Source organism: Centroberyx gerrardi, chromosome 1 (genome assembly GCF_048128805.1).
Source record: "Centroberyx gerrardi isolate f3 chromosome 1, fCenGer3.hap1.cur.20231027, whole genome shotgun sequence".
Lineage (NCBI taxonomy): Eukaryota > Metazoa > Chordata > Actinopteri > Beryciformes > Berycidae > Centroberyx > Centroberyx gerrardi.
In genome coordinates this window covers 9,537,058-9,549,362 of record NC_135997.1, presented here as the reverse complement: position 1 = coordinate 9,549,362, position 12,305 = coordinate 9,537,058, and the positions used below count along the sequence as shown (strand labels likewise).

The 12,305-nt window shown below is 41.6% G+C and overlaps 1 protein-coding gene across 1 annotated transcript; it reads right to left on the bottom strand.

Moving 5' to 3' along the window:
- Window positions 1–26: 26 nt before the first annotated feature.
- Window positions 27–10,388, bottom strand: cyp27c1 (cytochrome P450, family 27, subfamily C, polypeptide 1). The gene is made up of 9 exons (XM_071915021.2): window positions 9,978–10,388; window positions 7,571–7,761; window positions 6,896–7,095; window positions 6,095–6,304; window positions 5,323–5,486; window positions 2,524–2,690; window positions 2,216–2,294; window positions 1,779–1,982; window positions 27–1,526 (listed from the first exon to the last, which is right to left on the bottom strand). The coding sequence occupies exons 1-9, from the start codon at window positions 10,266–10,268 to the stop codon at window positions 1,407–1,409; spliced, it is 1,626 nt and encodes a 541-aa protein (XP_071771122.2). The 5' UTR covers window positions 10,269–10,388; the 3' UTR covers window positions 27–1,406.
- Window positions 10,389–12,305: the final 1,917 nt, after the last annotated feature.

Here is a 12,305-nt window from a genome sequence, read left to right as displayed (position 1 = left end):
GTTTAAAAGAATCATTAGATCATTTTTATTGGCTCCCAGTTTCACTGGAACTACAGTAGAAATGTACAGGTTACAAAAAGGAAACAGGAACAGAAAGACACAAGAGTGGATAAATAGATAGACTTATAAATGTTTCCGTTTTCCTCTACTATGCAAACCAGTGTGACCCATCAAAATGGCACACTCCCACACCTCTTCGCTTCCCCTTTTCAACAAACTGTTCAATAACATACAATATCTCTCTCAACAAATCATGATTTAACCAACCTTTGTTGTTTTTGTTGCTTGTACTCATATACAAACAATATATAAACCAGAGAGTTTGTAGAAATGTTTTCATCATTGCATACCCTATTATGACATTATGTGACACACCAGATAAGTCATTACATTTCATTATTTATGCTCTGTGTTAATGATGGCTCATTAATCAGTGCTAATTTGCTATGCTAATCTTCCTCTTGAGTTCATTAAGAACATTAGCCTAATTTATTAGCTGTCATGAATGGCCCATTATCAACTTGTGGCCTGCTTTGCTTGATATCAGCCCAATTAATTAACCATGTATTTCACACTTTAAGCTAAATTTTGTTTAAATGAAATTTTACCAAATACGGGTTCACTTACTTTGTCTGCCAGGCTTTTATTTATGTTACATCATCTTTTATCTATATAGGAACTCACAGGATGTGGGAAAAAACCACAACAAAAACAAAAAGAATGAGCCAAAGGACTTTCTGTTGCAAAATCTTTCAGCCAGCATTATAATGTCCTACTCCTTTGTGATCCTATGCATAAACCCCTTTAACAATTAACTGTATGCTTAATGTATAACGGATATACTTTGATGGAAAACATGCAATGCCATTTAAGTGATTTAACATACCACACTTCATAAAACAGCACGTCTTCAGTACATTCAGTGTCACCCTTCAACATTCTCAGAGAATCGCTTTCTCAAACACGGGGAGGAAACAACACAATGTGATTAAGTAATAATCTTTGTGTTTGTGTGTGCACATGCATGCACGTTCATGCGAAAAGATACAGTGTAAAGTATTTAGATTATAAAACATTTTTCCACTCACTATTTTAAATAGGACGAATGGAAGGAGTAACAGTCCAAACACATTGCTGTGGTTTTTAAGTAACTACAAACAATAAACAAATAAAGAACAGAGCTTTTGTCTTTACATCGTTGTTCCAGTACTATTTTTTGTGTCCTCTTCACTATCAAACAGTAGAAGGTAAAACACATTTCTTGCCTGAGTAAAACCTCAGTCACAGACCGGCAATGATAATTTGTGATCCAACAGGGAAGGCGTACTAAAAAGCAGATGTGTTCAAACCCTCTAATAGTGACAAACGTAAAATATACAGTAGACCTTCAAGAGAAGAGTATGTGTCTAGTCCTGCCTGTCGATAAACTGCAGGTTGATGGGAGCAGCAGGGCAGAGCAGGCCGTGGGTTTTGGCCTTGACATCAGCAGTGAGAGGGGAAACGCCAATGTGGAACTTCTGAATGAGCTGAACAAGGAAAACAACACAAAACTGTCAATCAACCGGTATAATTCACTGTCATAAACAAAGTCAAATGTTTTCTGAGTGGATTTGTAAGTGGGTATGCTTACAGGTACATTTGTGGACAAATTGGTGTGGCCAGATTTGTGTGTGTGTGTGTGTGTGTGTGTGTGTGTGTGTGTGTGTGTGTGTGTATGTATGTGTTTGTGTGTGTGTGTGTGTGTACATTTGTGGGTAAGAGTGGATGTAATCCCGTACCCTTGCGAGTGCCAGGTGCATCTCCAGCTCTGCTATTCTCCTGCCGATGCAGCTTCTGATGCCGTAGCCAAAGGGGATTGAGCCAAAGTTGTCGACACGATCTGTGGTGTCTTTCCGTATCCAGCGATCAGGCCGGAAGTCTGAAGCACCAGGGAAATTCTCCTCATCCAAGGATGTAGAGTAGTGACACAGGGCCAACTGAGTCTAACAAAGTGAAAAGAGAAAAATGCTAGTGGTGTAATGAAAACAGCTGGCCGTTGCACATGCATTTGTATGAGAGAGAGACAAAGAGAGATGCATGAGTAATGCAGGATCATGTTACATCTGGTTCCACTGTAATGTTTTTGGCTGATTCTTAAAGACAGCTTTTTCTTAAACACATGCACACTCCGGACCCACATCTATTATGTCGCCCGGAGGCTCCGTATCACTCTTACCCCTTTGGGGATGAAGTATCCGCCCACCACCAAGTCATCCTGGGTAATCCGTCCATTGCCAGGGAGAACTGGAAAAAGCCTGCTCCCAGGGAGGGGCACACAAAGACTGTTATTCAACAACTCCAAGGTAAGAGAAAGAGGGAAAGAAATGGAGAGGGAGATATGGGGCAAAGGCAAGCACTCCATTACATAATCTATTGCTAAATTGTTTCTAACAGTTCAAGTGAAAGCAAACAAAAAACATGACAACATGAGAGACAACAACAGATAGCAAGTTGGGAGAGTTGAGGGCTGCATGCAATCTGCACCTGAGAGTCTCTTTGACCAGGCCTCTGATAAGAGGCAGATGAGGCACATCGTCAGCTGTGGGGACGGCCCCGTGTCCCAGAGTCCTCGTCACCTCCGTATAGATTTGCTGCTGCACCTCAGGGTGACGCGCTAACAGGTAGCTGGCCCACGACAGGGTGAAAGACGTCTAGGAGAGGTAGAGTGGTGAGAGAAACAGAGAGACAAGCGGACAGAGAGAGAGAGAGTATTTTATTTTTAAGAAAATGTATTAATTGCTCTTTGGATTTAGGTTGGGTGTGATGGTTCATTATATCTTCCATTAACTCTCATCAAAAAGCATCATTGAGACTTTTAGAGATGTTGCCTTGTTTTCTTGATGTTTTGAAAGGTGTTTTGCAAGGACTTCAACTATGAGCTGACATAAGAGCTTGTATGATGTTGCATAAGTGTTAGGAAACAGAGGAGGGCTTGGGGGGGCCTTGGGGGGGCTGTGGGGGGGGGGGGGGTACTGGTGGTGACACTATAGGTCACATCACCAGCTGCACTCTCAGCTCCTTATCCCCAGCTTACATCAGTCATATCCATCTCACTCACCCATTCTCAACTGACTGCTGCACATTCTATAAACATGTTCAGTTGCGCCCGTCTTAACAGTTTTACATCCATCCAATTTAGGTGAAATATAATAGATTGAATGTAATGGATATTCAAAATACAAAAAAATATAATTCATAATCAGTGTTTAAGATAATAGAGTTCTATTAGTACAGTATGTAAGCTTACATTAGTGCTATCTCCCTCTATCCTTCAAATTCCCAGTACATTGCCCAATCTTTCACTCTCTCTCCACAGCACGCTCCTTATCGGTTTCTGTCTCAATCATCACCTCTCGTCTCACGCTCTCCCTTCCTCTCAGACAAACCCTCATCATTTTAATTTCCTCTTTCCTTTATTCAAACCAACCCCTCCCACTCTCATGTGTCTTTCAGTTGCTTATCTCATTGGCCATAATTGTCCTACCCATTTTTTTTCTGACTCATTGAGAAGAAATGTGCCCGCACGTCAATACCACTGAAATTCTACTCAGCACATGTGGGCGATCATCTTCCCTGTATTCATGCCATGCTGCTACTGACTGTGCTGTATGCCTTATTACCACACCGCACTATCTCATCTTAGTTCTTAACCAATTATTTTCCTGTCATCCACTTTCCAACCAGCCTCCTCACTTTTACACCCATGCATTTCAATAGATATATCTGGAGATCTTGTTATTGCTAACATCACAGTGAATAGACTCCATAGGCCAGTCCGAGGTCAACGTCTCCCAGAGGACTGAATAAGGATGAAAAGAATATCTGCCCAAGAGTCTCCCCCTTGTTTATGCCCCCCCGCCCCCTCACCACCATCTTTTTCATTGTTGCCTCTTCCATCTCCCCTCGCCCCTCTGCCTTTCCCAAGTTTCTCTTTCCCTCTCGGCCGTCACACACTCCCCACCCAACCCCATTTGTTCCTAATCAACCCCAGCTGGCACAGACTCTGGCAACACCTCAAACAAAGCCAAAGAGGAATCATATGATGAAAACTCATCCAAACACAGCTGTACATGGCTTCCACCCGCTCTCCTCTCCATCCCCCCCACATCTTCTGTCCTTTTTTCAAAATCTCGTCTCACGCTCGGCTCCTCTTCCCTCCCCCTCATCACGCCACTACCCTCGTCTTTACAGTTTTTTGAGAAGTGTCCCTCTTACTCAGGCTCCCCCCCCTCATCTCACCTCTGCCCAGCCTGTGCTATAACTCTGGCTGTGGCTAACGTGTCTCGACAGCTCCTGTGTGTGCTGAGTAAAGGCAAGTGCACCATGAGGTCAGGTAATGGCTCAGCTAAGCCCACCCCCTACCGGGATGTGGCCGTTGCAACAAGTTCAACAAAAACACACACACCCTTTCATCCCGTGGCCCCAGCTCGACGCAAAAACCCCCTACCTCGATAATTCTCGTTAATCTGACAGCACCCAAAACAAATCTAGCCATAACTATGCATTTGTGCACACAGCAGACACACATACACATACTCACACATGCACGCACGCACACACGTAACAGACAGAGTCAAATAACATTTCCAAATAATTTTTTGAGTGTGTTTTTACATCCTTAGAGTACAATATGGGAGGGCTTTTACTGCATCAGGACAGTTCAGATAGTGGCAGGTAAGTTTTCAATCACAGAGAAATATTTTTGAATTGACTTTCGAATAATTTCCTGAGATCATCTTTCTTTTTCTGTCACTCGCTGGATTTTCATTTATGTGGCAAGAAACATCTGGTACCAACAGTAACAATTATTTGAAAGCACTGTTTGACCCACATACTGTATGATGTGGAGACACACACACATGCACACACACACACACACACTTGCCTAACACAGATGTCTGGTAGAGAAAAAGACAAAAGCCCCCCTGTGTAGATCTAACAGGCAGAGACAAATGAGAAGAAACTAAATCTGAGTGAGAACAACTTTGTCAGTGGGATACTCTGTAACCCCCCGATTCACCGCTCTGACCTGACGCTGGCACAGCTACACAGGCATAGATGTGGCGCCAGAAACCCAAGCCTTGAAACTCAACACTGACACACATGCACACACACACACACACACACACAATTCACAGCGCCCCCTACACCCCGCTGAACACACACTCACTGCACCTCTACACTCCTCAACTACACACAATACTCTCTACCAAACCCTCCCCTCTCTACACATATGCATTGACACTTCTCCCTGAATTCACACACACACACACACACACACACCGTGTCGACCCCGGCCAGCAGCATCTCCGTCATGTTGGCGTAGATCTCCTCCAGGTTCATCTCCTTGGTAACTAGCATGTGTGTGAGCAGCCCCCCCTTCACCTCTTCTCCCCGCTCCAGCTGGGCCTTGATCTCCCCCAGCCTCTTATCAACATGGATTTGGCCTGGGACCAGACGGAGAAAAAATGACGGAGATGAGGGAGGGTAGTAAAGGGGAGGAAACAGAGGGGAGGACAGGTTATGTAACAGAGGGACCCCATACTCCCACAGTACAGCACAGCAGTATTGATTTATATGCAATTCTGCATTCCATTCTGTTGATGCTAAACGATTTATCCTCAAGATTTCAGCTAATTCTTAACCAAATCTAAGTTTTACTGTTTTTTTTATTTAAAAAAAGACAATGGTGATGTCATTACTATAACATGTTTACGCATCTAAGGAGCTTTTACAATAATCTTTTCAAAGGACTTGGCACCAACTCACTGAATTGGAGAATGGCTTTCTGAAAACAAAGCCTAAAACAAAAAAATTGGCATGTAGGACACAATTTTTCTCTGTCCCACTTGTTTCTAGGAATGAAAATAATTCTTTCAAGAATTCATGAAAGCTAAGCTAAGACTTTATTAACCACATTCTCGGTCTTTCAGAAAAACAGCAAATCTTAATAAGAGAGCACTCCCACTGAGGTGTAAGTAGTCAATTCACCGGAAACAACGGCGGCAACATCTACCAAAAAGTTCTCAAAGAAAACAATGTGTAAACTACTTACTGAATCTGAAGAGGCCGTCCCAAGAGTTACAGAACTCCTCCCATGGTTTGGGGATAATGGGCCGCAGCCACTTTGGGATTGCCCCGGCGTACATGGTCGTCTTGAAGGAGCTGAACATGAGGTGCAGCGCGGTGATGTAGTCTTGAGTGTCCCGGGGAATCTCATTCTCCAAACAGCCTAGCCGGCACTCGTACAAAATGGCTGCCACACCTGCAAAGACGAAGGTAGGGAAGAGGTAAGAGGAATAAAGAGTTTCAACAATCTATTCTGTACTTCTTTTCTGTACTAAAACTGCTACACTGATTCTTTGCCCAGAAGAGCTGTTGCAATAATTTCTTGCCCAGGACTCGTTTTTTGTAATATTTACATGTAAGAGTCACTGGAGTCTGTTAATGTTAATGACAAACTCAGAGGTGCCTTTGTCTGTGAAAATAAGGTTTTTCTGCATCAAACATGGCAAGGAGATGATTTTTTTTTGGGATAAATAATACAGCAGTGACAATTCTAGCAGTTGTCTATGGAATGTCAGTGCTTGGCAAGTATCACTATGTGACAATCCTGAGTCTGAGAGCATTACAACATAAGCCTCAGTACTGAATATCATGGTTAGAGTATAGATACACTCATTTTACTAATTTTACCATCTATTTTCTGTCTTTCTCTATCTCTTCCTGCCTGCCTTCCCTCCTTCTCCCCCTCATCTACACTGCACCTGTCCTATCCTTTTCCAACTTTCTCTCCTCCTTTCCCTCAACTCAAACCCACCCTGGGACCAACCCAACCCCTTCGCTCTTTACCAACCCTCCATGGCATATTTGAAGAAGAGGTCGTTCACGTTGTAGACACTCGCTCCGTCAGCTTCCTGGCTGCGCAGCATACAGACTTTCTTCACCAGGTCATCTACCACTTCGTTGATGTCGTCGGAGAACACCGCCACGTCGCGCGGACGCATGATGAGCTGTCTGAGCACGCTCCGCATCTTCAGCCAATCATCTCCCTCGCTGGACAACAACATACAGGAGACAAGATGAATTGTGAGCTTTCGCAGATATTGTCTTCCTTTAATGCAAGATTGTTTTAATGAAGAATTAAACTATTGTACAGAAACTATAGTACAGTATTTCAAAGATCATAGGCATACAAAAGTAGACTACTGAGAAGTAAAGGAGCATGCAAACTAGAATTAAAACAGCATGCACACTGTGGTTTTTCACTGAGGGTCGATGCACACTACAAAATTGGCCAGACTTATTCCCTGTCAGGCATTTCTACACATACAACAGTGAGATGAAACTCTAAATTTAGCATGGATACCAAGTTAGTTCAAGAAATTTTGTGCTGTACCCACACACACTCTGTCAGAAACACACACATGTGTGCAAAAACACAGAAACTAGAGTTATCATCCTATCTGGCCCTCTGAGTGGCTTATTTTGGAAGTTAGGTGTCAAAGGTCAAAGGCGGAACGGGACTCACGCTGAGATCAGGCCTGTGGAACGGCCTCTCAGGTCTCTGTACTCCTTCCAGGACTCCATGTTGGCTCTCTGAGGGGCCACACCCTCCGCCCGCAGCACCTGAGCCACCAGATCACGATCTGCAACCGACACCACCAGCTGGGGTCCGAACCGGGATTTGAAAATCTTCCCATACTTCTGCCTGTGTTCATTCTACAAAGCAATAATGACCACAACACAATCATTCTCTCTGCTAGACACGCATGGATAAGTAGTCATATTTCATATTTCTTGCTTCTTTGACACAAATTCAAGCAGATATTGTTAGGAGCTGGAGCAAACCTAATTTTCAATGAGCGTTCACATGTCACAATCTCATAGCTCTGCTACATTTCTTAAGCCACAGCCCCTTTTAAAATCAAACTTCAATCATACTTGTTGGGTTGAACTGTAACACAATCCATTCTTCAGCTCAGTAATGTAATTTTATTATGCTGAGTATTTATAATAAAATTACATTACTGAGCTTAAGTATGAATTTTGTAACTGATCACAATGCTAGGTATGGTAATTAGCTATGTATAATTTAAATAGTGAAAATACCCTATAGTATCAATGTATAACTGATCATGTTTATGGAGTACTTTTCAGCAACACAATGTTATTGTTAATATATTACATTTTGATATATATTTATTTCTTACAGTGATATTTTAATAGAAGATCTTATATTTATATATTATGAATGGCAATCCACCAAAACTGGCTGCCCTATTCTGCTGCTTCCAATCACTACTTTTCATACCTACCTAAAACCTAAAAGTCTAAAAAATGTTCTACAAACAAAAATCTACAAACAAGGAAATATTTTCCTGTCTATAATTATCAATAGAACTGGGAAAAACAAAAAACCTGAATGCCAGTGCTGACAGCAGATCCTGAGGTCAGCTAATATTGGAGGAGTATGCTTAAAAGTTATTAATGTGATTATTATGTATCATTTAATATCTCCAGAGGATCTAGTCTGTAAGAGTGTTGTCAGTTCAGTCATTACCCAGCATCCAAAAGTACCTTAATTTGTTTTTATGTTGTAATGATGCTGGACATCTAATTTTGGAACAACATTTTTCAAATATTGCTTGAAGTGCAATTTCTTAATACAGAGAATGATTTGTTATCAGCCTACATGTGCCATCCGTTCACTGTCATTTGGCCTAAATTTCCACATCAAATGAAGAAACATTTCTTATGCAAGTGTAACTTACAGTAAAATGGGAAATCAAACCATGCTGATACTCTTACAGAACAATGTCAGTAAGTAGATACCATACAATGCTTTCTGTGCTAAATAAAAAACAAAAAAAACAAAAAAAATGGAAATGTGAAAATACAAGCCCTTGGGGTGGGGTGGGGTGGGTAAGGAAGAAATAGAAAATAGCACTGATAAGAGTTAGCCTGCAATACCAATAGCCTACTTAATGTTTGAAAAAATATAATAATAATAATAATGATAATAATAATAATAATAATAATCCTAACAATAATAATAATAATAATAATAATAAGAAGAAGAAGCAGAAGAAGAAGAAGAAGAAGAAGAAAATACAATAAAAAATAAGAAAGAAATTTAATTAAACAGGAGGTGTGAATATCCATCAGATCTTCTATTTTTATTATAAGTACAGAGACAGAAAATGGGGCTGATTAGATGACATTATATAAAAACATTTCCATTTACAAAAGCAGATTCATACAATGCCTCCCACTGATTTACTCTGTGAGGTAACGAAACCGGTAGCCTATCCTGATAAGACTATCGTCTACTTTAGCGTCGCGTATTCACTTGGAAAGAATAGGGAGTAGCCTGATTTTGTCATGGTGATTGAAACTAATTTGCACATTTTCCCACTCGAAGCTTTTCTAATTGTTGACTGCGATCAAAGCGCTTTTGTAGTAAGCCTACCTGCTGAAACCATGTTCACCCTTAAGTGAGTAAACGAACTTTCAGGGCTGGTTGGTCGAAAATGGATTCAGCCTAGTTCTTGATTTAGGATTTCATTTTCAATGGAGATCGCCATCGGTGTAAAGTTTTTAGTGTAGGACTAGGCTTAATCCATGTCCGAGCAACCAGCTCTCAGTGTTTTAGTTGACTCTATAATATAGCTATTACAAAACTCTCTGGGTTAACATACCTTGACTGGGACAGCTGACCAGTGGTCAGACTCCTGATGCGCTTTTACGCAACAGTCCGTGCCATTTTACGCATAGGTGGCAAAAACTGCTGGCGGCGAGACTGAGTCTAATATCAAATTTGCCAAGGGGAAAAAGGCCAAAGATACGACTTAACCTTGAATACTTGTATCTACACACAGGCCCCGGGCCGTCGGACGAAGGGGCAAACCTAAAGGTAGACAAACAGACGTGATTACCTGGATTTCATGAATTCTGCTAAAGCCGTCTCGCCAGAAGAACTCAATCAAGTTGGATGTGGTGCTGGGTCCGGGCATCTCCTTCAGGGACTTGATGCTGGTTTTCTCGCCGACAGCCTCCGGTGTGATCGAGCCCTCGGGCATCGCCTCTTCTCCATCCGCGGAGATCCGTAACGCCTTGCTGGCCGCTGACTTGTGCAAAGCGCGCAAAAAGAGGGACAACTGCCTGTTTAGCGGGTCGCTTTGCAAACTCCTGCAGCATACATTTATAATATGATTCAGAGGTGCCATTGTCTGAATCTTTTCTTGTTGTTTTCTTGCTTAAAAAGTTTTGATCAAGTCCCTTGCAAAGTCTTTCAACGCGGAGTTCACATCTGCAAATGCATGTTCCTCGCACGTGAGAAACCGGTCCTCTGCGTGTGGTAATGTAATGTTAGATAGGATTGTATTGTGGTGTACTTTTAAAGAGCTGCTTGTGCAACCTAAGGAGCGGAAGAGGATTGGATGTTCGCTTCAAAAGAAGGGAGGGATAACTCTGTATTCGGGAGTGGGCGTTTCCCTCCAAAAAAGCTGTTGGGTTCATTCTTCCATCGGGAAGGAGTGGATTACAACGTGCCAAAACACAGTTACATCACCAATCAATCAACCTGTGTGTCCAAGCCCCCCACCTTCCCCAGGAAGGAGACAGGGGAGGATTAGAGTAACGTAGCATGAAGCCAAATTACAAGTTTATAAAACATTGTAAAATCTCTCTCTCTCTCTCGCTCTCTCTCATATTACAATAGAGTAGGAGAAATTAATGTACAATATAGATTAATATGGAACAATAAAGAATAGGAAAAATCAGTATATGCAAAACTATGGACATTACATAGATTCATATGTAATGCATGGTAGACATTTTTGTAGATAATTACCATCCCTGACATTATAACATTACAACACAATAAAACATATCTGGTAGCAACACACACACACACACACACACACACACACACACACACATCTTTTCCCCCTTTTCTTCACAATCCAGGGACCCAAAAGTTTTGTATTAGCCTACTTTTCTAGAATTACACTGTATCAAGCAAAGGAAATCATTTCCCCGCTAGAGTAATACTGTGTCCAAAATAGTATGAGTACTTGACTTTGTATGATGATCAATAAGAAAAACATGATATTTCTTCTGAAACTGTTAGCAGACCATGCTTTAAGCAGCCTACAGGCTACACTGGGTATGCATTCCAAGTCATAAATACATGTACGCCATTGTTGTACTGTGTATCAATTCAGCAATTTTAAGATTTGCACATTAGAAAAGACTGTTATAGACTTAGGCTCATAACCTTTAGAATTGATCGAGTTAGTCTGGGTCAGGCACTGTTTTTTTAACCTATAGTTTGCCTTTATTACCCTCATCTGAACAGTGTTACTCCTTTTCTGATTTGTTTTCTGTGTAGTCTTCTTCCCGCTCTACTCTGACACAAGCAACACTCCACTCTCTACCCATTTTGGCAGACGCTTTCATTCACATCTACCCCACTACTTCTCCACTTTGTGATAAAAGCGTCCTCCAGAACCATTGAGCTTTTACTAAATCTAGTATAGAAACAGGGATTAAAGCAAAGGCACCAGGCTGCAGAGGGGCTCTTCAGGGGGAATCTTGCTCTCCTCATGTCACACTGTGGTTCAGTGATGGGTGGCTGGGCAGAGGTGGGTATTTTCCCACGCTCACCATTTTGGCAGCTAGCACAAGGCACCAGGCTGCGGATGTTCCCTTTGGAATATCCTCAAGTCTTCAAGCTGAGGGGTAAGTGGACCCCATCTCCCCTCCCCGGCCCTGGCTTGGACTCGTGCCAAATCCAAATAAAGCTCCACAGCCCTCCTTCCTTCCATTCCTCCATTAAACCATGAAAAATGCATCTTGTGCATAACTGTACAACTTCTTTACTCAGCCAAATTAAAAGAAAGTAGTGTACTGGGAAAATTAAAGAGAAACTTAATGTGTAATCAATAGCGACAAAATCTATCAATTGTTGGCAATAATAGCAGTTATTTATATATGTTGACTAAATCCTGAGGGTTTTTATGCATTGCTCTACATGGTTGTAATGCTCCAGTTTACTGCAAACTGTTAATAAACTTTTAAAATGGCACTAACATTTTATTCAGTAATGCACTACATCAAGTTCTACTGTATTTAACACATTTGATGTTACCATCATTGTTAATTCCCTGAGAGACTAACATTTCTTCAAGCCTCCTGTAATTAATGTTGTGGACAGATTTTTCCCTTACAGCTCATTAAAACTGTTTGAAGAAAGGAAAAAC